At 39.0% G+C, this 27,903-nt stretch overlaps 1 protein-coding gene and 1 pseudogene across 1 annotated transcript; one reads left to right on the top strand and one right to left on the bottom strand.

Annotated features, from left to right (window-relative positions):
- Positions 1-2,732: 2,732 nt before the first annotated feature.
- On the bottom strand, positions 2,733-3,788 carry LOC146323485 (E3 SUMO-protein ligase ZBED1-like; annotated as a pseudogene).
- A 5,385-nt stretch (positions 3,789-9,173) lies between these two features.
- Positions 9,174-20,650, top strand: LOC146323484 (protein shisa-like-2A). Its single transcript, XM_084722116.1, has 3 exons — positions 9,174-9,472; positions 17,206-17,342; positions 19,879-20,650. The coding sequence occupies exons 1-3, from the start codon at positions 9,267-9,269 to the stop codon at positions 20,064-20,066; spliced, it is 531 nt and encodes a 176-aa protein (XP_084578242.1). The 5' UTR covers positions 9,174-9,266; the 3' UTR covers positions 20,067-20,650.
- The last annotated feature ends 7,253 nt before the right edge of the window (positions 20,651-27,903 follow it).

Raw genomic sequence — 27,903 nt, 5'->3', positions numbered from 1 at the left:
GGCAGCCTGGTCAATGAGCTTTTAAAGTTAAAGCAAATAGTATATTTTTACAGTGTAAATATGTGAACATATAATGGTGATCAGGAACAAACGAAACTACTACAGGCAAGATCCAGTGTCAAAGGGCCTTTTTACTCTTCTTCTGTTTAAAAACCGTATCATAATTGTTTTTGTCAGTTCAACTAAGCGTGGACTGTGTACTGTAATGTTTAATTAATTTTCAGCCCACGCCAAAGCGAGAGAAGCTCCAGCAGATGCAGGTAGACAGCAACAGAGTCAGTGACACAAACAAACTGATGAAGGAGGCTGAGTCAGCTCTGTTCATGAGTAATGTCTCTCAGCCCCACCAGACTGATTCAGTTTATCAAAGAATGATACTGGAAGTTATTCCCAGAACAGGCATGGGGAGTAACGGATTATATCATCTGGATACAAAAAAGATTAACTGTAATCCATTACAATTACAGATAAAAATATATTATAAAGAATGATATCCTACCCTGCACAGTGTTCACACAGCTGCTAATTCATTATGATGGCCTCTAGTGAAAAAGTGCTTCACTGGGTGGAAATTTCACCTTTAATCTATAATTAGTCAACTATTAAATTAACCTACATCTATTCTGATAATCAATCCATCATTCTGAGTCATTTTTAAGAACAAAATCTCTCCAAATGTTCAAATTCTAGCTTCTTAGATGTGAATGTTTTCTGATTTCTTTACTCATCTCTGACAGTAAATTGAATATTTTTGGATTGTGGGTAAAACAAGACATTTGAGGACGTCATGTTGATCTTTGATAATTTTGAAAACGTGAAAACTGTTTCTGATCAATATTTTTCACCATTTTCTGACATTGCACAGGCAAATAACCATTAATCATGAAAATAATCAGCCGTGGTCCATGTCGACATGTTTGGACCTACTTTTCCAGTGACTACATTGTGACAGGATTAATTAATTAATTAATAGTCTTTAGTCATTTTTAATTAAAAAAAATATTAAAATGCTCTGATTTCAGCTCCTTAAATGTGAATATTTTCTGGACATTTGAGGACATCATCTTGAGCTTTGATCAACATTTTTCACCATTTTCTGACATTTTTAGGGGCGAAACAACTAAACGATTAGTTGAGAAAATAATCAACCGATTAATGGATGATGAAAATAATCCTTAGTTGCAGCCATAAAAACATTATATTAGGCTAAACAATTTCACCATATTTTATCCAGAAGTAAGAGAAAGTAATCAAGTTACATTTCTTTATATTGTGATACTTGGTTAAGGTTACCGATCACATTTTTTAAAAAGTAATTAGTTTATTGGAATACATTTTCCGACCATGGTTATTCCTGCCACTTGTCCTGACTGATGAGTCTCCTCTGTGGGGTGACTCCTGCAGTAAAGAGTCACCTGCTCAGATGGAATCTTCTGCATTTATTCACCACATCCCTTATATCACCGATTCCTCTGTTGTTCATCTTTCTGTTCCTTTTCTTTCACACTTCAGAACCTGAAGATAATCATCTGTGACGGACCATGAGATTATGTAACTGACACACAGTGAACCTGCTGCGCTTGGGGAACATCCTCACTTTGTACACTGTAAAAGAAAAAGTGAAATAGCAGATCTTTGAATGTACAAAAATGAAGTTATATAATATATGAAACACTATTTATATTTCATTATTTCAAGAAACCATTCATGAACAAGGGCCTTCAGTGTTTGATTGGCCACTCAAAGTGCCACCCCATCATCCTCAAATATGATTGGCTGTCTGTCCAGTGAGAGTTTGAACCAGAGTCCTCAGAGTCTGAGGAAAGAGGCAGCATGGAAGTATAATTTTGTTTGAGGATTTAAAAAATAGAGAATGGAAGGTTTATATTATATTATAACTAGGGGTGGGACTCGATTAAAAAAAATCTAATTAATTAGAGGCTTTGTGATTAATTGATCTCAATTAATCGCATTTTAATGGCATAACAATATTTGCCACAAGAAGCAAAATTTTTAAATTTAAATGGATTTTGGTATATGACTGATATGAATGATAGACACATACTTACATTTAAACAACAAAATATTGTTTATTTTGCATCAGTCTGACAATGGCACTGTAAATCATAATGGTGGCTATATTCAAGCTTTCATAGAACTTTAGCTCTTTTAATGCCTTGAAAATGTTTGTTTTACATTAAAAGTGCAATTTCAAGTACATTCAGAACAGTGGGAACCCTGGCCAAAATATCCCTGGCCAAAAACAAACAGACCCACAGTTAAAGTGCCATTTTGAGTACTTTCCAGAACAGTGCTGATTTTAAATATCAACCAACAATTCAACATAAAGTGACATTTCTACCATCTAAAATGGTAAAGCAAACCTGGTTCTGCCGCAGGGCCTCAAGGCTGATCCAAACCTCTTCTCGCTCTACCCTTGCTAGACACTTTAAATCCTTAAAGCGTGGGTCGAGAACAGTAGCCATCTTGAGCCATTCATGGTTGAGTGTAGCTATGCACTGGGATAGGTCCTTCATGAAGGCAGTCTTGAATTTCACCATGTAGGCTGTGTCCTCATCGGAGACCTCCATGGTGTGATGCAGGTGGCAGAGAGCAGACAGACAGACTGTTGAGGAAAGTGATTATTATTATTATTCCACTAATTAACTGCCAGCTACGAACGCTTTTCAAAGTAACAGTAACAATAAATATCATTAATAAAATAGTTTTGTTTACCTGCATGGTTCGAGGATGGTCACCAGCTCTGCTGCAGTCAACATGAGCAGCTTGTGCTTCTGTCTGACAGCGTTTACAACCTCTTGGTTCTTTAGGAGACGAGAGATCATATCCAGCATTGAATTCCACCTTGTGGATACATCTTGTATGAGTGGCTCTTTTTCTTGCCCAAGTCTTGTTTGCTCCTGGTGTAGTTCCGCTGTATTCGGCAGGGCTGTGTTTATAGTGACCCACTATCTTGCGACATTTTGCCAACGCATCAGTAAACCCACTGTCAGCAAGGCTAACAGTGATGGTTCTTTGCAAGATGTGGGCAACACAAGGCATGTGTTGGAATGGGAGGTGTCTTGCTGCAGCCATCGTGGTACGCACACTGTCTGTTCCAAATGTGGTGACCTTTTGTTGATTTTCCCAGGCCTCTGCCACAGAGACAAATTGTTCAGCGCAGTTTTCAGCATTATGTCTGGTGTTTGTCTCCTGCACAGTCAGGGCAAAAGATTGAAGATGCCATTCCCCGTCTGTGACATCGTAATTAGACTTGCTTACAGAGGTCCAATGATCCCCAGTCAGAGCCACAAATTCGGCTTTCTGCAGTGCATACAGTTTTGCTTGCTTTTCGGTGTCATAAAGTTGCTGGTTGTTGGAAGTTGTTGGATCAGACGTCGCTATCTGTAGCACATTTTCTAACCCCTTATCTTCTACCACCGAAAGTGGTCCAGAGCAATCCATTTCGCCAGCGAATTTGTGACTTTGTCAGATGTCGACTTATTAATTTTGGCCCTGAGTCCAGTCATTTGGTCCAGCATGGACTGCTGACACCGCTTGCTCGTACTCAGACCAGGACCTCTAGCGCTAACAGCTCTGGCGGTTTCAGTGCTCGCTGCAACATGCTTTGCATTCAGGTGGTACTGTAGGCTTGATGTGCTTCGGTGGTATGCAAATTCTTTTTTGCACAAAACCACGCTCTTATCAAGGCTTTCATCAGGCCGTTTTTTAAAATGAAATTTGCCCTCCATCAGTCCAAGCAATGTACTCTCATCGGATTCCTCCATGTTAGTTGTTGTTAGCCTCCTAGCTCTGATGCATCTTGTGCATCAGTGTGATCGGTGGACCAGGAACTCGTCCACTGACAAATGTTCCATGTTGTCTGGAGTGCAAACTGCAATTAAATTTAATTAATTAATCATAATTAACGTGTTAAAGTCCCACCCCTAATTATAACATTTGTTAAATACTCCATTCTGATTGGTCAGTTAGAGCTGTGGGTCCCAACCTTTTTTCCTTGAAGCCCATCTGACTTGTATCTATGGAAAGCTTGGCATTTTTCTTTTAACAACCCAACAGAGCAGCTTGTACACACTCATCCTGACCAAAAGAAACATAATGATCCACTACCACAGACATGGAAAGGTCACAGAGTTGTAGCCCATGACGGAGCCGACTTGTTTTTAATTGAGGACATAGAAATATATCTTTTTAACTAGTTTTGTACACAGACTTTGATATGAATTGCAGGGTTGTTTAGGGTGCAGGAAATAGTTGAAAACACTTACAATTTAATGCGGTGCTTTCAAGGTTTGAAAAGTGCTTGGAACATGCTTGAAATTCTAATCACATTACTCCCATAATAAATCTCTGCCTGACTGAATTAGTTAGTTATCTTTTTAGATAAAGATACTTTTACTTTTACTTTTACTTTTACTTTTACTTCTAGTCTAGCAGTGGTGTTAATTGTGTGTCATTTGACATTATTTTGTCAGACAGATCCATTCGCTGGATAAGGAAATGATTATCAGTTAAGGTAAAGGTCTACTTACAGACAGACTTTTAAACATTTTTCCAAACAGGTTTTCCTTTGCGATCCGTTTTTAGAATTTAATCACAAAGTTTGATTTTGGTTGGTAATAGCCTGATCATAGAAGTACTCACTTTGTGTATAATGAAGTATTTTACCACAGCTCTAAGGCAGAGGAAAAGCATGAAAATATTCCCCAAAAATGCTTGAAAAGTGCTTCAATTTGACTTTGGAAAAAGTGTACAAACCCTAAAATTGTGATTGTAGTTAATGTACAAGTCTGATTTTGAGGACCCCTGTGAGGACAAAGTCTTGAGGACCCCTGTGATTTCTGGCACCCTTCAAAGGGGGACCTGGACCCCAGGTTGGGACCCAATGTATTAAAGCATTCTAAGGTCTGTTATATGACTACTGTTTGGAAGAACAGCTCTGATCATAGACTCTGGAAGAACAATAAAATCATTCTTCAATCACTAAAATCATTTTAATATCAATATTTTGTGTCAAATTAGTGATTATTTTTAGTACATAACCATATAAGAAGTAGGATAATATACAGTGAGCAGGACAGAATTGTGAAATAAAGCCATAAAATCACTTTGAAATTTATGGAAACAATGTTATGTGAGTAAACCTGAATTGAAGTTATCTTTTGATAAGCAGTGTATAGCCTGTATCTGTGGCTCTTATTGTGAAAGGCCAGAAACTGAAGTGGTTGTTCTGTTTGTCCTGCAGTTGACCCACGGCAATAAAGCGAAGCCTTCTGTTCAACTCTACGGAGCCTCTGTTTTTCTTCATTAAAGGAGCCTTTGGCAGGTCTGGGGCTCCTGCCTCTGCTCCACAGTCAGGGGAGCGCCCTCTACGTTCACCCCGCGGTCAACGTGATTGGCAGTCTTGCTCCCCACAGGGCTCCCCATTCCTCTGTCCAGCCACTGGACCTCAGTCAATTATTTTCCTCTGTCATTTGTCTCATTTCTCTCATATACTCTGAAAGTCTGTCCATGGCTCTGTACAACCCACCTCCATCAGATGCGCAATGCAGCATGGCCGCTGCAGTAGGAGGCTGGCGTACTTGTGGGTATATGTAGTCCATCTTTAGGGTCTCCTGAGCCACCTGGAATAATCAGAGCTTCTTCCAGATCAGTAGCCCCTTGCCTGTGACATTTAGCTGTCAGAGCCAGGTCAAGCCAAGCCAGAAATCTGCAAAGCTTCTCTGTTTATTTCTGCTGCATACACCAAACTCTCACTTGGAGCCTAGAGTTGGGCAGCAAGGTCTGCTCTGAAACAAACCAGAAAATGCCTCCAGAAAAAGCCTCCTGCAATTTTTATTTACACTGCTTATCAAAAAGTAGCTTAAATTCACAATTACTCACATAACACTATAAAATAGCTTAGATCAATGTATTATAGGTAATAATAATGGGTGCCAAATATTTCTCCTTTTTTCTTCTTCTTTTTTTTAAGTAACCATGCAAAAATGCACAATGATCAGTTCATTAACGTAAAATAAATCCTGACAGGATGATGCAGGACTACCTGCTGATTGATGGGACGGTAGACTTTTTAAGCAAAGAAATGCAAGAAACTGTAAGATACTGCAGCTTAATGTCAGCAATTAAAGCAGACATGTAAAATGGCATTTATGCAGTTCATTTGTTTGTGAGTTGGTGTGCATGTGTGCAGTGCCACCCCTGCATAAGTCAGGGCCCCACTTGGGCCACCCCAATCAAAAAAAAAAAAAAGTCTGGAAATACCCCTGTCTCTGAAGCCAGTGGATCATCTGAAAGAAGCATTGTCAGAAACCTGAAAACATGGCTGTTTGTCTTATCTCATGAAAAGTAGATGTTATTTTTAATGTAATGTAAGTCTTTTAATTTTCTCCTTATTTGCAGTTCATTTCACCCCACACTTTGCTGTTAGTAACACCATAAACGGCAAATAAAGATTATTCTCCACAGAGGTGAAGCCAGCTTTCCATTCGTCCTCTCTGTCACTGCCCTCAAGCTCTGTGTTTCCACCCAAACACATCATACCCCCGCCAGCTTTATGTGATTCATCAGAATGTGAAAGTGTCAGGGTAAATATATCAATTCATATTTATATATTCAGAGATAAATAGATATCTCTGGCTCCAAACTTTCAAAATATGTACTGAAATGTTGCTGCAATCGAGTTCACAGGCAGATTTTATTCACACATGTTCTGCCTCTGCCTGCAGCTGGGGTCCCTGATCTAAATCTTCAACCTGGACGTGCATCCTTGGTGTTCAGCATTATGAAGATCAACCTTTAAAAAAAATAAACACATATATCTAATTGCTTTTTCAAAACTTAATGGATTGGAGGGAGTCACGTGACTATGGACAGGCGAACATGGTGTCTTAGCATGATTCACGATGCACCAGACCAGAGATCTTTATTTTAAAAACAGCTGAAAGACGAGTAACAAACTATATAATACATGGAAAAATAAAAATATAAATAAAAAAAATTTAAAAATGAATGGATTGGAAGTCATCTCATCCCCCAAATTTATATGGTGGTGTGTCCTCTCTAAAATTGGAGAGAATTAAAGGATAAATCTGTAATATATTTACTGTAATTCATCATAGAATGACCATGTTATGTCATCAGAGATTAAGAAAACATACCAAGTTGAAATACTGGCTTCTTCGACAGTGATGCCACAACCAGCCTGCTCTTCTTCCAGTGCTGAATTTTTTTTAACTTAAAGGAGCAACACGGAGCAACTGCACATGCAAAAATGAGCACAGCAGTCCAAACAGGGAGCTGGAGCCATAGACTGTATATTAAATAGGTTGAAATCCTGTTTCATATGCTATATCTATGGTTGAAGCGAGATGTTCCCCCCCACTGCCGCCCCCTCCTCCCCAGACTTGAAGAAGCTCGGGCAGGCTGCAAAGATCTGAATGATGCATGTAGTGTGAACTGATAACAAGTGACGACAACTCCTCCACTGTAAGTCGATCAGCTGTTTGTAACTCTCAACCTCTCTGACAGTAAACTGAATATCTTTGTGATGTGGACAAAGCAAGACATTTGAGGACGTCATCTTGAGCTTTGATCAACATTTTTCATTGCTTTCTTACATTTCATGGACCAAACATCTCATCAGTTAACTGGGAGAATAATCATTAGTTGCAGCCCTAAAAACACTGCATTATGTTAAGCCCTAGATTCTCAAACTGTGGTACGTGTACCACTTCTGGTACGTTAGCTGCTTCTAGTGGTACACGGAGGAATATCAGAAACATTTTCTTAAAATAAAAAAAAATATTTGAAAAAAATATACAATACGATCATATCTGAACATCAACCTGCTACATGCATGTACGCTCATACATCATCTATGATTACTAGTTGTTACAAGCTAGACTGAGACGGAAAATAAATTCTTCAAAAACACTGCGGTTGTGGCTCCAGACGGGAACTATTACGAGGAGAGGTGCAGATCAGGAGGAGTTTAAGCTGCTCTGTTGAAAGGAAGTGGTCGACCATGAACTTGCTCTTGTGCTAGTGGCCACTTCAGAACCGTGAGTGAAGTGTCCACAGCCACCAGACGGCTAAGAACAGTTAGGTGGTACTTGGAGAGCTTAGTATTTAGAGGTCGTGCACGATATAAAAGTTTGAGGAACACTGGGTTAAACAATTTCACCATAAATTATACTGAGTTAACACAAAAGTAACAGAAAGTTACATTACTTTAATATTGTGATCAGGGTTGGCAGGGTAACTTGAAAGCTGTATTCCAATACTGTTAAAAAATGTAGTCAGTACTGTAATCCAAGTATCACAATATTAAAGTAATGTAGATTTCCTCAATATAAAATAGGGTGAAATTGATTAGCCTGATAGTGTTTATAGGGCTGCAACTAATGATTATTTTCATCATCATGTAACTGATCGATTACTTTCTCAATTAACTGATCAGTTGTTTGGTCCATGAAATGTCAGAAAATGGTGAAGAATGTTGATCAAAATCCAAGACGACGTCCTCAAATGTCTTGTTTTGTCCAGAGAAGAGTAAAGAAACCAGAAAATATTCATGTTCAGGAAGCTGAAATCAGAGAGTTTGGACTTTTTTTTTTTAAATAATAATAATAATAAAAAGACTCAAAACATTAATTGATTATCATTAATATATATTATTATGGTTCTGAGTCTTTCATGTTCGTTTTTAGGTTTATTAGTTTTTCGTTATATTCTTCTCTTTGTTGTGCACAATTTATTGATTGATATATCGTTTTTTCTGTTAATTTCCCCCGTATTTTCATCTGTAACTGTAATGGAATGCAGTTACCATTTTTGTATCCAGATTACACAGCCCCATTATTCCGTTACTCCCCAAGCCTGTCCAAAAGTAATGGAGAATAATGAAGTTACATTAGCCTACATTAATATTGTACTTGGATTACTTTACATTTTCTAACAGGTAATTAGTAACTATTGGAATACATTTTTAAAGTAACCCTCCCAACCCTGATGATGTAGCCTACCAGAGAGAGAGAGAGAGAGGGAGGGAGAGAGATGAGGAGGAGGAGGAGGAGAAGGAGGAGGAGGAGGTGGGGGCGCAGTGAGTGAGTCTCCACAGTCACAGTCACACTTTGACGGAGCCATGTGAAGTTGCAGGAGCAGCAGCAGCAGGAGATGGGCGGCGGTGCGAGAGAAATGAGAGCGGGCTTCGCTGTGCGCCACACCGCCTCCGTGCTGCGTCCATGTGCGGACAGAGCGCGTCTGACATGAGCTCGGACTGTGAGAGTTACTACAGCAAAGAAAACGTGTTCGTGGAGGGCTTCACGTGTCCGAAGGCGGACAGTGACACCACGGCACTTTTCTGCTGCGGCTTCAGTGACCTCAAGTACTGCTGCGATGACCCCAACAGCTTCTTCCCTTACGAGTATGGATACATGTGGTGGCTGAGGTAAGCGCTCGCGGATCGATGTCCCCTCATCAGGATGCGTGTCAGAGATGTTACAGTGGAGGCTGGAAACTTGTGCGCGCTGCGCATCATCAACAGACATCATGTCCCCTGCAGCGAGCTGTCATCCTGCTCAGAATTATGCTCATAGTCAAGGCTAAAAGATTTTTTAAAAAAGTACATGTGTTGTTGGTAAATCACAGAATCTGCTGCTTGTGTGAGTGGTTCAGGAGCCAACCTGTTGATGGCATCCTGTACTCCCTGTTTGGCTCCAATCAGGCTAATTGGCTGTCATAGGTGGGAGGGAGACTAATTAGGAAGACTTTTCAGAGAAAACACTAATGGCTTCCACAGAAATTCACATTCATGGTGAATGAATAAGTGGGGAGCAGTGATGGAAGAATTAGTCCTCAACTGATCCTTTACATAAAAGCAATAATACCACTCTTCCTCAAGTAAAAGTCCTGCATTCATTACCGTATTTAAGTAAAAGTTTGCAAGTATTATACAGAGATGGGAAGTAACTAAGTACAAATACTTTGTTACTGTATATAAGTCGTTTTTTAAGGTATTTGTACTTTACTTGAGTATTTCTATTTTTGACAACTATATAACTTTAAAAATCTGTGCTTTCTGCTTCTTATGTTTTCAAAACAAGCTCATTACTCTGGTTTTAATGAAAAACAACGTAAAATGACAAGATGAAATGACATAAAAGACAACAATACAAAAATGATGTAACCGTGTATGATGTAACAAAACAAAAATAACATAACAAGGTAAAGTGTAATGGTTGTAACAAGAAGAAAATGACAAACAGATGTAGCGTAATAATAGGGAAAGATGTAAAAGTAGGAAAATTGCGTGACAAGACGAAAACAAGGTGAAAGATGCAACAAGCGTAATAAGATGAAAATGATGTAAAAGACATGATAAGACACAACAGACAGAAGGTGAGATTCAGTTAGCTAGTACAAAATGTACTTAAAGTATCCAAAGTAAAAATTAAAATGCCTGTGTTTTGGATTAATAGTAGTGCTGTATAAATGACATTTCTCAGATCTGCTTTAAATATGTAATATGTAATATGTAATATCTTACAATTTCTTACAGGTGTGTTACCTGTGTTAAAAAATATTTTAAGTGAAATAAATAAATAAATAAATAATTGGCACTATAAATATTATTTAAAGCTCCTGTAGTTTATTCTTGAGGTCCTCAAAAAGAAGTAAACTAAACCTTGTAAAAAATAAAAGTGGGCTACATGCAAAAGAAAAGAATGGCTAAAACGAAGGTTCCTCCTCTCACTGGAAAGATAACCACTCACACTTGAGGATATAGGGGTAATTCTGACATTCTGACCAACAAGTAAGAAATGAAGTCATTTATCAACTCATCTTTGAGCTCCACCCACAACATTTCCTCTCATTGGATAAATGAAGAGCTAGTGATGCACTGGTCCAACATCTTCTATGAAGGTCAGGTCTATAATGCATTGTAAGCACATTCATAAGATTAATATAATGCATTCATACAGCTTTATAAAACAGTTTTATAAAACCTAATGTATATAACCATGCATGACAACTTATAACAAAGTATTTTGAATGATGAGCGTATTTTAAGTTAATTCATTGGAAGACAAATCTTAGTCCTAGTTTGCTCAGCACATTAAAGTTACCATTACTTAAACATAGAATGACTGCAGTGTGTGAAGTTGAAATGCTTGCTTCACTTCACATGAATGTAGTGTTCCCCGTAACTGTTTTGTGTGTCTGTTTCTCATTAGAGTTAAAATTAACACCATACTTTTGCCAATTGAGTGTCTGAGTTGTAAGAAATCATAAATAATCTTGTAGAAGCTGTAGATGTTTAGAACTGTTAAATTGGGCAAAATGTTAATGGAGTTTGGCAGGCAGTGAGACAGGCAGCCACTTGGAGTGTGTTATTTCGGAGCAGTGGGCTTTTGTTTTTAGGATAATTGGCGTAACTTTACATTGACAGACAACTGACAGTTATAAACAGATGATCCACTTACAGTGGAGGACTTGCTGTCGCTTGTTTTTGTCACTTTACTACATTGCAGACATCCTGCATTCCTGCAGAGGTCTTGCAGCCTGACTGTTTCTGCCATGTCTGGGAGAGAAGGAGTCAGAAGAAACAACTTGCATCAACCATAGCATGTATATTAAACAGGATTATAACCTATTTAGTTCACAGTCTATCGCTCCAACTCACTATTTCTCAATTTTGGACATGCAGTGGCTACATATTGCTTCTTTAAGCCTAACATATACAATCAAACAGATTTTCTGAAATGGAATTTCTTATAAACATCAATAACATGCTATAGCATGACTTTGTGAGCTTTAAGTAAAATGACAGCATTGTATTAAGTTATTAGCAATCGTATAATGGGCTGCATAACCCAGGACTCTTCTTTCAAACACTGATGTCACTTTGGCATGCAACTATAAAGCATTATGAATGCTGAACTTATAAAACATTATGTCCACCACCTACAATACTTGTCATAAGTTGTCATGCATGATTGTAAACATTTATAAAGAGTTTTATAAAGCATTGTAAGTGCTTTATAATATCTTTTTTTATGTGCTTATAGAAGTTAGAAAGTGCATTTTAAATAAAAAAAAATCACATTTTTATGTAGAATAATGTGAAATCAAAACAGAACTTTTCAATATTTTTTATCCAGTTTTGTGAGGCATCTCTGTGTAATGAAAGTTGAAGAATCTTTGCTTGCTTTTAAGCAGTTTTATAACATATTACATTGCCTTTCATGACACGTTATCCAGTAATCCCTGTGGGAGGTCCAGTGAAATTAGCAGACTCCGGGCGGCGCGTATCTGTCCATTCTGCATCATTATGTGTCATTATGTGTAATATGAATTCCTCTGAAACGCTGCTTTTCTTTCACAGGAATGCTTTAATGCTTTCATTGCACACATTGTGCAGTCACATAACAAGGCATGAATGCAGAGCACATTGCTTGTGCACTTTGCCACGCAGATTTGAAGCACTGTCAAAACAAAACATATAAATGTATTATAAACATGTTTCTTACAGCTGTCAAGTACACTCAAATTGCACATATTCTGCTCCCGCTGACAGTAAACAAACTAATAACTCATACAGCATAGGGATGTGAGAATAGGCATGCAGTGCAACACAGGTTTAATCAGGCAGCACTGTAGTTTCATAAATGCTTACATTCTTCCACTACTCAGTGTGGTCTCACTGGTGTTAGTGCTTGTAAATAGTGCAACAGCTGAACAAGTGTAGATAAATTGGAACCATGCAGAGGAGAATCTGGAGATGATTAAGATCCATTAGAATCATTCCTCATGACATGCTCGTGTATATATATTGTTTATTTAGAATAAATGTACCTTGCAGCATGGTGTGTCACGATCTAGCCTGAAATTATAAAATTAAGTCTGCACACCAGAGGTTGCTTGCTACAGCATCTTTAATCATATCACCATGTGTGGAGTTTTGGGTCCTAGCCCTTCATCGGATATGAATAACATGAGGAGAAGCACCTTTATATATAGGTACACATCTATAAGCATACAACACAGTACGAAAATAATAATAAAGCATTTGCAATCATATCAAGCTCAACAGTAGACTAAAAGTAAAGCTGGTAAATGCCTGCAGTACCTAGAGCATCACCTTGAATATCACAAGACTAGAACGTCAGGTAAAGCCATCATAATGACATGCAAAAGGTGAGAATACTGTGAAAAACACTTTCACAGTTTTATAATTTTATAGAGGCACCTCTGTTACTATAAAAATGATAAAAATAATGTATCTAGAATAGAATAGCTTGTAAACATCCCTGCCACAGCCATGGAAAAATAAGACATACAATATAGAACCTTGAGCTGGGGGAACAGTGTCTACACCAGAGCAGTGATACGTCCATAAGTTTAAGGCAAAAAAAGTTGCATGTAAGCACAACAAATTATTTACAAAAACAGCCTCGAATCAAAGTCTTCATCTAACCCCTTTGGTGTCCTTCTTCTCTTCTAAGTAACTAAGAATTTGCATCTCTCACATGACAATGTTGTTTAATCAGTTCAGTGCCACATTATCTGAGATTAGAAACATTACTGGGCCTTTTCCACTGGTGCTTTTGGTCGCACCGAACCAAACCGTACCACACATTTCTATTATCACTTTCAGTGCGCTGAGCCGTGCCAGAGATGGACCTACTCTGGCGTAGGGCCAAAGTGAGGCTGACCCTCCTCCGAGCAGGCCGTGGTGACATCTCGCCGGCCACGGCCAACCCAGGACGAGCCTCATGTCTCCCCCTCAAACAAACAAGTGTTGTGATACTCAGCAAAGAGGCAGATGTTTCTTAAAGTCTCTTAATGTTCAGCTCTCAGTACTTTTGTAACTTCTAACAGAATCTTTATGTGTTGACGTTTAGTGTCTCTTCTGTGTCACTGTTTGAACTTTCAGGTATCTGCTTTATTTTAACGTTTCATATTCGCTTCCAGTGTGTCGGACTCGTGTGCATGTTGTGTTACTGCTGATGAAACCCCAACATCCACACATTCGTGTGGATAGCCCTGTTGTAGTGGAAATACAAACCTCTGTTGTGCTAACACGCCATGTCGCAAAGCTCAAACCATCTCAAACTGGTTTCTTGAACATGACAGTAAGTTTGCTGTACTCCAGTGGCCTCCAGTCACCAGATCTCAGTCTAACAGAGCACCTTTGGGATGTGCTGGAACGGGAGATTCACATCATGGATGATCAGCCGACAAATCCGCAGCAACTGTGTGATGCTGTCATGTCAATATGGACCAAAATGTCTGAGGAATGTTTCCAGCACCTTGTTGAATCTGTGCGACAAAGAATTAAGGCAGTTCTAAAGGCAACCTGACACTAGCAAGGTGAACCTAATGAAGTGGCTGATGAGTGTATATCTCACGGCTCAGCATAGCTAACAACAACATCATGATTCATGGTTGCCTGCATTACTAGCACCTCTGATAAAAATAGCAAAGAAGAAAAATAGGAAGTGACAGAACAGTGAAGAAACCTATATTCTATTACAGTATCAAGATAAAAGTTGCATTTTCTGACATGCCTGGTATAGTTTTTTTTATTTGATAATTAAACACATAGCCACAAAGAGCACCAAACTGAACAGGAGCGAATAGTCTACATGTGAAAATTGGTGGGCAGAGGTCCCTTTAAAGGGAAATTTTGATATTTGTCAACTTAGATGTTATTCTCATGTTTTTGTCCATTATGACTGTAACCCACCTGCTCCATTGTAGAAACCAGGGAAAGACTCAGAAGGTAAAACAGTGGAAGGAGGAGGGAATACAGGCTGTTTTTCTAAAAGGTTATAAGATGTGTGTTAGAGATGCTTTCAACCGAAGGAATATGACTATTTGGGAAATAAATTCTTTGCATACTTGCCTTGCGTTTGAGACCACTCCTGTCTGTGCGTTGGAGCTGCAGCCAGGAATGGATGAGCCTATTAGCATAAAGAATGGGGGACGCAGCCAGCCTGGTTCTGTTAAAAAGACAAAGTCCACTTACCAGAAGCTCTACAGCTCACTAATTAACACACTGAATGGTGGGTTGAAAACACACATAAACAGAAATGTAAAAATGACAAGTTATGGTTTTACGGGGAGTTTCTGGAGTGTGTGCTGGTAATTATCTTTCTTTTCACACTGCAGAGTTGACCCTGGAATAATTTAGCCCCTTGTCAAACACATTGATAACCCAGGTTTAACCTAAGTCCAGAGCTATAACCCCGCATTTACACCAGGCACGGCTGCGCTGCGGCATGCAAAGAGATAGAACCCATTCTAGTCAATGCTGTAATTTACACCAGAAGCGCCGCGGTGCGTATCAGCAGCGTCCCAGAAGCGATTTTCAAAATAAAAGACCCTGTGCAGACTCGCGATCATAAAGACAGACAGAAAATAAACAATTTAACTACGTAGCCTATTTATCCATGGTAGAAGCACAAAGAGCAAGGAAAGAGGACTTAATCAACAAAATCAGAGCAAGTAAACATAATCAGACGGGCAAAACGCTCCACTGCTGAAACGCTTCTGAAACGCTGCTGGTGTAAATTGAAGTCGTGTGCATGACGGAGCAAAACCGCGGCGCAGCCGTTCCACGGCGCAGGCGCGCCTGGTGTAAATCCCGGGTCAGATTCACCCAGCACTATATTAGTCCTGGGTTGAATGTCCGTTGGTGCACGACTAACGTTTATGTTTCTAATTATGTTTGTTAATTGTGACAACATTTAGCCCTTTCTAACATTGGCACATTTCAGCCCTGTGTTTAGTCGATTTTTAAACCCTGCAAACTCAGTGGTGTGCAATGCCAGCAAGCCCTAAACTAAAGTCAAGGTTAGCCCATTTTGGAATGTACCAGGATTGCATCAGTGTGAAAATGTCCTTAGCTTGAGGCTAACAACTCCTTTAGCCTGCCGTGTGAAAAGCCCAATTTGTTTCTCTATATTTTTTATCTTATATAGAGTGTTGCATAAACAAGTCTTAAATCTCAGGACTTGTTTTAGACATTTCACAGTGGAAACTTTGAGCCCTGTGTGTAGTTGATTTTCAAAGGATAACCCTGCAAACTCAGTGCTGAACAGAACCAGAAAGCCCCAGGCTGGAATCAGGGTTAGCCCAATTTGGAATTTGAGAGGATTGTGTTAGTGTGAGCCTGAACCTAACAGCTCCCTTGGCCTGGGGCTAAGAAGGTTTAAAGAATGCTTTTAGCCGTGGGCTAAGTGCAGCTCTACTTGTTATCTAACATAGAGTGCTGCAGGAAGAAGAAGAACCGAAAATGGGTTAGCATATTAGCACTTCCAGGTCCTTGTCTCAAAGTTAATGGGTTTTTGCATGGTTGATTGCCTTAAATAAGGTCTGTGGTTAAGACAAGCTTAATTAGTTTTCATTTTTTGTTCTGCAACATAAAATTGGTCAGTAAATACCCCACTAGTGAATTTGAAGGCTCTTACATATCTTGAAAAAGGCAAGTGCTAACAAGTGGCACAGAGGTTGTCAGGGACATTAAACATCATCATGGTGGTGGTGCAGTTTGTAGTTTGGTTTTTACTTCTGGTGATTACATTTACATTTTAAAAAATCATAAAAGTGGGGTCTATTTGTAAAGATTATCTGCTGGACAAAATGTACAAGTATCCTAAACTTTTGTTCACCCCAGAACGTTTTTTCTGCAATAATCCAACATCCACTGGAAAAATCTAATTGGCTTTTTGTGGAGGGAACCCAAGCGATGCTAACATTTGGGTTGGCCTCCAATTGAGTCATCCCTGTAGCGCATATTGTTTAAGGGTGACTTTGTAAAATCTGTCAGATGAAAAATAGCCTCTTGGCTAACTCTGGTACATTTACAGCAATATTTATTAATGGTCACTGTTCCTGCTATAATAAATAAACAAATAAATAAAATAAGTGGTGAGCAAAATCGTGACCAATAGTGATTACTGACCAAAATATGAGAATGCCACCAAGTTGACAATTAGATTTTCCCTTTTAAAAAAGAAGGAAAGAAACATATCATAGCAATAATGATCAATTCTAATCAGTGTCTACATTTGTATTGCTGCAGGTGGATACATCTGCATACATCTACAGTAGATTATTTTCATTCTGTGATCACAAGGTGAGCCTCCTGCTGTGTCTTTGTTTTCTGTTCTATAGTCTTGGAGCTCTTGTGGGTCTCTCAGTAGCAGCTGTGGTTCTCCTCGCCTTCATCATCACTCTGTGCGTCCTCTGCTATCTTTTCATCACCACCAAACCCAGAGGTCTGGACAACGGGCTGCCGCTGCGAGCGCCAGGTACTGACTGCAGATCCTTCTCTCTGCAGGGGGCCGCTCTGCCAACATGTCAATAAAATACACTGAATTATTTAGCAGCCTCTTGGCATTTATTAACTGCTGATCACAAAGTTTTGAAGGAAAGAAACTCCAAGATTTCACCAAACTTGGCGAGCTTGTTAGTTTCTAATTTAAAAGTGATGATAACAGCTATTAAATGAGCACAGAACAAATTCAGGCTGCAATCAATCAGCAAGGTAAGATAGTACACAAGGTTGTTTTCATTCACACAGGACAAGATTTGAGTGTGGTATCTCAGGTTTTCTACATTTAAATTCAATACAGTGGACCTGAGGTAACAGCTTAGGTATAATTGAAAAAGCTATGTCCATGTAGCCAGTCTGTTTCCCTGTTTCACAATTACATTGGTAGGGAAAGGACCAAGTTAATGGACCACAGTGAAAATTAGCCTGATGCTGAGTGTTCGGGACACTTCGCTTGCAGGTCAAAGCAGATGGAAGATGCTCTGCTCTCACTTTGAATTTGTATGCAAGGAATAAAACTGCCAAAACTTCAAACAACTTCAAAGAAACTTAGCAAAGAGGGTGCAGGGGCAAATATTGCAAGACATTTTTCAGGCCGCACAAGAAGTAATAGCGCTGTCAGACCCTGGGTCATCTGAACTGGTAATTATGGGAAGACATGAATTGGCACTGTTCCTACATCCTACACTACTCTGATCTGCAAACTGCTCCAGGCTTGTTGCAGAGTCATGCAAAAAGATAAAAAAGTAGAAGAGCGTTCTCAGTAGAGTTTAGATCAACACCAGACAACAGATGGTGAAGCACCTCCTGCAGTGCCACCACAACTGCCAAATGCAACCAGCTGAGATGTGTTAAAAGTTCTGCCAACATGAATATGACCCCCACATATGCTAGCCATACTCAAGATAATCCACAGACCTAGATACGATGCAATCATGCAGAAATTACTTTCTTTCTGCAGTAGACTCTACCGGAACTACTTTAGAATCTAAGACTCTAACCAAATAGAAAGAAAGTAGTTCCTCCAAGAAAGTGTTCCCAACAAAGTCTTAGGATTGCTTTGAGTAACTGGGTCATGATTTCTGGAAAGACGAATTGCTGTTGAGTTTTGCAAATGTATTTTTTGGTGCTTTGAGCACCACAAGCCGAGTGCCATTTAGTTCCATTATGCTGGACAGACGGCAGACATCTCTACGGCCGATATCTCCAAAAGTTAGCAACTCATGCCAAAACAGCTTAGATGGATAAACAACACCACAGGCCAGGAGACAATATGTATTTTTGATCTGGGGGTCTTTTTAACTGAAATTACAGAATGTGAATATAAAAATTTTGACTTTTTGTCAAAAATGCCTATGTATAGTGTAGCAGAAATAAGCTTCTTTTTCATTATGTTGTAATTTTGTACATACATACACAGGCCCAAAATACACACACATGCCCAAACAAGACCTATAGACGTGCATCTGAGAGAGGTGTCAGAGCAGGGGGCTGCACATACAGTCAGGTGTCCCGAGCAGTTAGGAGTTAGGTGTTCAAGGACACCTCAGCAGTACCCAAGAGGTCAACTGACACCTCTTCAGCTACCAGTACACGCTCCATACTTTTGTCCTTGTGGGACTTCAACTGGCAACCTTTTCGGTTCCCAAGCCAAATTCTTAGAGACTGAGCTACTGCTGCCCCAAAATATGAAATAATAAATATCTACCGAAATAAAAAATATCTACCAAAGTTAATGTGCTAACCAGCTATCCTCCCCACTCAAGCCTCTGGAGGTGGGTGCTGACTGATGCCTGACTTCGCCATCACTCCTCTCCCGCTTAATGTCTCTCCTGTCCCAGCCTGAACCTGCTGCATCTTTGTAGGCTTTTCTTGATGGAAAAGCTGTTTTTGCTCTTCTCCCGACCGGCTTCGGCCAAAGTTTGATCTGGTAGTGTTAGACTTTGTAAACAGATGGTTCATCCAGTCACCTGCATAGTGTGTTTTTTGAAAGTGCCTGCCCTTTTCCAAACAGTTTCAAAGGACAACTTTCCAGATGGTTCTGTGTAACAAACTATCTGGCACACCAGTTTAGAATTCTCTTGTATTTCTCCCAGTTTAGCACAAACTTTGACAACTTTTTTTCTCTTTTCATAATCACAACCTGTTTCTGGCACTGTACAGTGTGTATAACTCCATCTGGACAACAATGCAGATACACTAAAGCAGACTTTCTGAAACGTTTAGGGACAGGGCAAAAAAATAAATGAATGAAAGAAAACTGATGAATATTAGTTTTATGCAAGGTCATGCCAGAAAGACTTACTCTCCATTCTTTCCAGAAAATTAAAAGTAATGAACATAAAATGCTGTTGCAGTGTACATATTATTTTGTCATTTTCATTCATGAAAAGTCGCCAAAATGCAGAATACAAAGTCTCAAATTTTGGGGGTTGGCAAGTATGGCCTCGACTTATCAAAATAAAACAAGCTGTAATAAACTGGAGTTTCTAAGTGAGTTTTCTGTCTTCCAGGCTCCACATCGAGTCCACAAGGACCGGGGCCGAGTCACACCGCCGCCCCCGCTGGCCCCCAAGGCCTCAGGAAACACTTCCTGAGGGGCAAGCTGGACTGTGACAACCAGCCTCCCGACCCTGACCGCCTTTTCCAGCGTTGCTTCATGGCCACTGTGACATCCATCAACGTCGAGGGTCCAGCATAGGCTGGTGGACTGTTTTGACTTTTTGACTGACTGTCACCACTGCACTGTCATTTTTCTTTTTGGAAAAGAATTCGGGGCGTCCTGAATATAGACGTCCAGAAAAAATCAAAGAACAGCAGTGATGCACATGTGATCTCAGTTCCTTTACTTTTTGCATTTATTACCTTTAGTTTGGAGATTCATACAAATGTTTTGTTGTTGTTTTTGTGTCTATTGTACAGAATCAAAGCAACACAGAAGTGCTTTTTTGCTCCTGATAATCAGCAAATGAACAAAATTTAATTTATCATTGATAATCCCCATTATTTGACCTGTTGAATACGTGCAGCAAAACAAACAAGCTATTATAGAGAGCTTGAAAGAAAAGAAAGACGATAAACAAAACAATTATGGGCTGACAGGCTGTGATTGTGTAGAAAATCGTGTATTTTTATGGCAGTAAATCAGCAGAGGAGCGTCCTTGGGAAATGTTTGCTGACTGCATAGTCACAAGAACTGAATACAGATGGTTTGAAATACATGCTTTTAATTGGCTCCCAATAGATGAGCTGAGTTATTAGAAATGCGTTAGCACTCGATCCCTCAAGTCCCACCTGTCATGGATTTTGATGTTTTTTTGTCTTTTTTTTAAAGAAATGCATTATTCTTTAAAAGTAAAAAAAAAACCATCAAAATATTGTTTTCAAAGGGAGATCCGCTGAAAAATAACGTTCTCTGAATGATGATTGACCATCGACTGAGTAATGTTTTTGTTGAACCTGGCAGGAACTGAGTGAACTGTTTAGCCTCACCTGAATCTCTGAGGGTGCTGAGTGCACACGCATGCTGCAGGTTTCATTTACTTGTGCCTGTTCTTATCTGTCTATCTATTTATTTATTTATGTATTGAAGCCACTGCCTCTAAACCCTGCTTTTACAAAGTGATGAAAAAGTCAGCGATGAGAGGAGGACGCTTTATGATGAAAAAGTTGTTTAGGTGGTGATTAAAGAAAAGAAAAAAGCGTAACATAATGTTAATGCACGCAAGATAACAAGACAAATACTAAACTTCTCCCACACTGCAGGCCCCTGACTTACAGGATCATTCCACTGTATGGAGTTGGAGTTTTTTACCAGGCAGGGAGGGTCCAACAAATGGAATGCATTATGGGGAGGGCTGGGTATTGTTTTTACAATTACAATACCAGTAACCTTTAAATGATACCGACACCAGTGAAGTATTTCATTCAATACCTTTTTTCAAAGGTTCTTTCTCCACAAAGGACACTTGCCGCGATCAAGACCACATAAAAAGTCATTTTTCGAGAGCTTGGTACCAAAAGTATTAAATACAGGTATCGTTTGGAGAAGTTTCGATACTACTTGGTACTGGGTTATTTCAAACTATACATTTAAACCTCTGAAAATTCAGAAAAATGCATATATGATATCAAAGTTAAGTTTCTCAGTAAGTGCAAAGATCTGAGTGAAAATAAAAGTTAGTAATTATTAGAAAACCTGGTTCAAAAACAGCTCAGTCTGCTGTTTAGACCATTTTGCAAAAGTGTGTGACCGGGTAAGCTCACGTTTGATTGACAGCTGCCTCAGGAGTCCCAACACAGGAGCTAAATAATGTACGGCTGTGTGTGGACCGCTGTACATGCAGGAAATAGCAAAATGTATTTTAGCACCTAAAGAAAGGATCACCTAAAAAATCAGTGTGTTTTTAAGCGTACACAGCCATCAGACTCCATGGACAGAAACAGTGTCTTTATCATGCAGGACAGGGAGTTGTAGGAGTTTGTATTTGTCTTAGTTTGTGTACTTTGTGTAATTGTGTGACTTCGGTGTTTTAAGACGTTTGTTCTGATCTAACATTAACTGCTTTGGATCGAAGCAGCAGTGGACCAGCAACTTCCGAGTCCTGCGGGGGAAAGTGATTTCTTTTCGGTGGTGTTTTGTGGCTATAAAGTAAAGCGGGGAAAATGTTCTTAATATAACCAATATTGATTTGAGCGGCAGGTTAAATCAATGCTTGTGTTAAAGGAGTCATATTATATTGTTGAGTTGGCTCAGACTCATTGAGCAGCTGCAGCAGCAGGAGAAGAGAAGGTTTGTTGCACCCACACAGCAACTGATGTGGATTTTTTATGATTGGTTTGTGAAATTAATTGCGATATTCTTAATCGATACAGGAAAATGTACACAAATTTAAAAGACAATATATAAAATTTGGATTAAATCTATGTTTTTTTGACTTTTTATATACTTACTATTATGTACATAAGACCCTAAATTACATGGTTAGAAGAATAGTGGATTTGGGTTTATAGAGGCTTTAAAGGTATTGAGTACTGATACCCGGCCCACTGTTTTTGGAGCTTGACCCATACCAGAATCCCATCAGGATTTCTCCCCCTCTGCTCCAATTTAATCTGCGTCTCTCAACTATCTGGCGCAGCGCAGTGTTAACCCCTTAAGGTCCACTGGGAGTGTTTCAGACGTGGAGTGTCTTCACAAAACATGGTTTGCAATATTTCAAGGAGTGGCAAAGTCTGTTGATCGGTCTGTTCGCTTTGGTCCAGACTGAAATAACAATAATTGGATGGACTGCCATGGACTTTAATACAGACATTCATGACCCCCAGAAGATGAATCTTGATGACTGTGATGATTCTCTGGTTTTTCCTCTGGGGCCACCATGATATGTACATTTTTGTTTTTTAGTGAAATATCTCAACCACTATTGGATTGTTGTGATATTTGGTACAAAGACAGACAACATGACACCTCCCAAAAAGTGAAGCCAAAACATCATCATCTCCATTGCCCCCTGGTGGCTGGCTGCAGCACACGTCATAACTCCCACCCTCTCCATGTTAGCCGATGGGACGTGGGCCAAACTAAACTCAAAATACACGTCAAATCATGTTTTTTTCTAAAGATGGTTTCTGTCATTTTTGGTAGTTCTTATCACACTGATGTTTCTTAAAGTGTACATTTTTCTAATAAGTTTTAATTAGTTATGATAGTGATAATATGAAAAGTGTGGGGCCTCAATACTGTGGCTCCAACGTTAGAGAACAAGACAGCAGTGCTCGTATCTGGGATATTCTGGCTTCATTTTTGCACAGTGGAGGAAATGGAGACATTGCTATATACAATCACTGGTACATACATTCATGTTCCTCTCAGGATGAATTGTAATCACTTTGTTAATTGTTTAACTTTCCATTATCCATCAGGTCAAGTTTTCATTTTCTCTTACTGGTTTACAACCAAATACCTGCACTACTGACACCAGCCTCAGCTGTACTTTGTGTTCTTTGCTAATTAGCTGATATTAGCTTTCTAACGTGCTAAACTAAGATGGCGAATACGGTAAACATTATGCCATCCTGGCATCGGCATGTTAGCGCTGTCATTGTGAATTTGTTAGCATGCTATTAGCATTTAGCTCAAAGCACCGCTGTGCCTAAGTACAGCCTCACAGAGGCCAGCATGTCTGTAGGCTCTTGTTTGTGTTTTACAAGCACACTGAATACATGTTTGCAGCTCATTTATGATCAATGTGAGAACAGACCTTTTATTACTCTGTCTATGTTCTGGTTGACTTTGTTTTGTATCTGGATTTCCTGAAATGTGGAATACTGAGGTGTGGGACTCGAGTAACATGACTTGGACTTTAGACTCAATCTGACAAAATGAAAAAAAGGCTTGCAAACCAAATTGGACTGCAACTCCTATGATGCTTGACTTCACTTGGACCTGAGCCTTTTGGCTCAAAGATTGAAAAGTTTGTTATTTAAAAAGTATGGATCTACCAATCAATTAATTTCCCGCCATTTCCTGAATCAACTCATTCTCAGCAAGTCCACACTGAATTCCCCAGATTCACTTTGTTCAAGTTGCCGGAGAGAACCATTAAGAATCACTGTGTCTTAACTCTATTTGGAAAACAACTTATCTCAGATCATTTGTTTGTGACGGTCTGACTTGGGATGCCTGGGATGCCAGTTAGGTCAGCGCCTAACAATACTTCATCTGGGTGTGAGTCAGTATTTTTTTAGTTTCTCAACCTCATATAAAGGTTCAAAATCAGAGCATGAAAAACAGAATATTTCCTTTTTTAAAACTCATAAGAATACACAACCAAAAGTAAACAAATACACAAACAACACAATACCACTGCAGATGGCGTTTAGTTCAGATAAGTGTATTGAAGAAAGAAAAATCAGCAACCGAGTAATCAGAGCAATCAGTCTCATCCAGAAAACCTCAAATCCAGTCCGTATTTTCAAACAGAAATTCACTTCCTGTTTACAGTTCAGTTTGATGCAAAAAGAAAACAATTCAACTCGATTCAAAAAGAAAACAGATCTATTCAGTACTATTTACCGGAGTTGCCTCACAGTGTGTCCAGTCGAGTCCTGTTGAAGAGAGAAACGTCAACGGACGCCAAAAATGCTCTCTCTCCTGCAGGACGGCCTGATTGCTTCCTCATTGATTTGCATGCGCCATCCTCCAATCTCGTCGTCGCCGTATGAAAAGGAGGTGACCATCAGCTCAGGAGTGGAGGTGTGTCTGTGACAGCGAGGGTTGTTTTTGTAGGATGGGGAAGGAACTTCAATAACCGCCCGTGGTAGTGATAGCTGATCGCTACGTATTCAGATACAAAAACTACAACAAATACTGAATTGCAGAACGTGCTGAAAATTACAGACAAATGCAGCGACTTCCAGCTTTGTTCAATATCTGAAGTAGCACAAAGAACGGAAAGTCGAGGTGTCTTTAAAATGGCGATTAGCTTGATGAAAGAGAAAAGACTGGAAAGTGCAAGACTTGGAATTTGTCTGTCTTGACTTGGGACTTAAATGCAAAGACTTGAGACTTATTTGTGACTTGCAAAACAGTGACTTGGTCCCATCTCTGGTGGATATTATGAGAAGAAGAATGGCATAAAGTGAAATAAACAAGAAAAAAAAGTTTTCCTGTATTTACATTAAGACAGAGTCAGTACAAATGCATACAGGAACATTTGATTCATGTCAGCTGATAAGTTTGTATGTACATTTAGCAGTGAATTTCTCACTGCACAGGACTGTGAGCTGCTCCATGTAAAGATAATAAAGCAGCAAAAAGTGGTATGATAATAGATGGTTTAAAACTTTACTTTTGAAATTGTCCTTTAAAGTGTACATTTATCCTGATTTGCTTATGTAAATTAAATGTGAACAATTACATAAACCCCTCCCAAAGTTAAGATTTTTTTTTTGTTTTTCCAAGAATTGACATGCTCAAACGTGGTTAAATGATTTGAAAGTTTTGGTGATTTCCTAATGTTATAGACAGAATCGTTGTTCCAAAATGTCTCATGTATTTTTTTTCATCCCGTGCTGTGTTAAATGTTAAACTTGCAGAAGGGATTGGATCTGGGTGCACTCTCACACCCAGCTGTCCCTCTGACGGTGTTGAAGAAGACATCGTAGCTTCATGTCGTAGCTGTGAAGTCTCTTGTTGTGCCATGACTGCTTAAAATATTCATGGATGTCGATCTGTGTTCATTGATACATTTGTGAGATTATGAGGGGCCTCATTAGCAAGAGATATGTGGCAGCTCAAGTGCCTCAAACTGATAAATGTGTATTTTCCAAAGTAAAGTTATGGACTACACATGCTTGTGTGCTGTTTGCTGCTTTGATCTCGCTGCACTTCGAGCAATGTTTTTAACTTATATTTCCCTCTTATCTTAGGTAATGTGTGTTTTATGTTTCCAAGCATGAAACCTGTTGTGGGGCTGCTCAGATTATTTATTCTCGGCTGCATACTTTTAGCCGACCATAAAAGTAATCATCCATCATTGTGTGGACATCATGTATCACTTAATCATTTATCACAGACTACCCACTTAACTCAAGTGTGTCGTATTTCTTTAAGCTACACTGCTCTTATCATTAAATAAACTCCCATCGAATCCCCCAAATGTCTTGAGCGTATATACGTGAGCATATTTAAAGATGACATCCAGCGCTTCTTTTATGTTCTACGCAGCACACAGCCGCTCATGTTGGCCCCGTTTGATCTGGAGGCTGTCAGCCTGTATGTTTATACTTTTAATGAAAGTTCCACACTGTCAAAAGTGGGAGATGTAGTTTAATGACTGGCATAAAGTGAAATTTTTCTTCATCCCAACAGGCAGACAGTACAGCAACTTGGTAAAAGTAGAAGTACTGATTTAACTTCTTCACTCAATTAAAAGTGGAAAAGTACAGGTTCTGAAATGTACTCAAGATGTAAAAGCAAAAAAATTCACCCTCTGAGGGACATTTCTACCAGCTAACTGAAGCTCAGCTTTTCTCTGCGTTTCCCTCATCTGTTTTGTCTTTTAAGCAGTTTTTTACGTCTTTTTTGTCTTATTTTTTTTATCTTGTTCTGTCTAATATGTGTTTTTTGTCATGTCTTGTTGCCTTCTTTGTCATTTTTCCTCCTGTTGTCTTATGTCTTTTACTTTGTTTTTCATCGATTGTGTTTTATGTTGTTTTTCATGACATATATGACATTTTTCATCTTGTTACATCTTTTTTGTTTATCTTTTATGTTGTTTTTCGTCTTGTGTTTTTGTCGTCATGTGACGTTGTTTTTAGTCTGATGTCTTTTGATTTGTTGTCTTTCAGATTGGTTTTTTTGTCTTGTTACATCGTCTTGTTATGTCTTTTTGTCTTGCTGGATCTTGTTTGTCTTTTTACATCTTCTACCTTGTTTTTGTCTCGTTATGTCTTCTTTGTCTGATGATTTTTAGGTCGTTTTTCATATTGTGCTTTTTTTTGTAATGTTACATTTTTTTAGTCTTATGTCTTTTTTATTTTGGTATGTCTTTTACATTGTTTTTTTTTCTGTCTTGTTATGTCTTTTTTGTCTTGATGCGTCTGTCATGGTTGGTATGCACTGGTAAACACATTGAGACATCATCTTTTCTGTAGTTTCAGTTGTTTTTGTCTGTTTCACTTTTATCATTGTCATCGTCTTGTTATGTCGTGTACGTTTTTTTCACCATGTTTTCACCTTGTTAGGTCTTTTACATCATTTTCATTTTAAGTCTTTTACATCTGTTTCATCTTATTATCTCTGTCCTGTCTTTTCTGTTTTTGTCCCATCTATTTAGGTTTAAGTAAAATGCATTAAAACTAAAGTAACAAGCCTGTTTTAAAAATGTAAAGAATATAAAGTATAGACATTTGTGTTCAAATATAGGGAGTAAAAAATTGTCAGACAATTAAAAAATTACACAGATACAGTACAGAACAGAGTACAGATACTTGAAAAATCCACCCAACTTAACAGAGCATTTGTTGCTTCCTATCTGTGCACCCCAACATTACTTTCATTCTTAGTATCTGGCGCATGTGGCAGGCAACAGAGCCCAAATACAACAAAAAAATTATTTTCCTGATCAGATCATAATTTGGATTTCAATACATGTTATCACTGTGGAGGAGCGCCCAGGCTTCAGAGGCAGCTGTGACGCTGTCTAACAGCAGGAAGAGAGACTAGTACACAACAGTCACACCACTGCACCCCTTAAAAAGTTACTCCCCGCTGTTTGTCATCACGCCTCTTTGTCACCCATTGATGCCAGGACCATGGGATTTAACATAATGGGCCCAGAGCTCAGTGTGGAGCCGGGATGTGTTCACGCATGTGTTTTGTACTCCGACTTAGCATTGTAGGCAAAGGTATTAGAAAATTATCACAAGCGGCAGGATTTCCTGCAAGATTCCTCAAATTTGATTCAGCCTTTCACTGTCTAAAGGAACATGAGCACGGCTGCACACATCTGCATTTGTGAAATAGCTGATAC

The sequence above is a fragment of the Lutjanus erythropterus genome, chromosome 7, assembly GCF_056507025.1.
Source record: "Lutjanus erythropterus isolate fLutEry1 chromosome 7, fLutEry1.hap2, whole genome shotgun sequence".
Classification (NCBI taxonomy): Eukaryota; Metazoa; Chordata; class Actinopteri; order Lutjaniformes; family Lutjanidae; genus Lutjanus; species Lutjanus erythropterus.
Note: the sequence above shows the minus strand (reverse complement) of the source record. Positions and strands in the feature narration are given on the sequence as shown.

What these genes read in the sequence shown, in the direction of transcription:
- LOC146323484 (XM_084722116.1), top strand. Translation starts at nt 9,267, where the DNA reads ATGTGCGGACAGAGCGCGTCTGACATGAGCTCGGACTGTGAGAGTTAC. An exon ending in GGATACATGTGGTGGCTGAG is followed by an intron (nt 9,473 to 17,205) that starts GTAAGCGCTCGC and finishes TCTGTTCTATAG; the next exon opens with TCTTGGAGCTCTTGTGGGTC. An exon ending in GCTGCCGCTGCGAGCGCCAG is followed by an intron (nt 17,343 to 19,878) that starts GTACTGACTGCA and finishes TCTGTCTTCCAG; the next exon opens with GCTCCACATCGAGTCCACAA.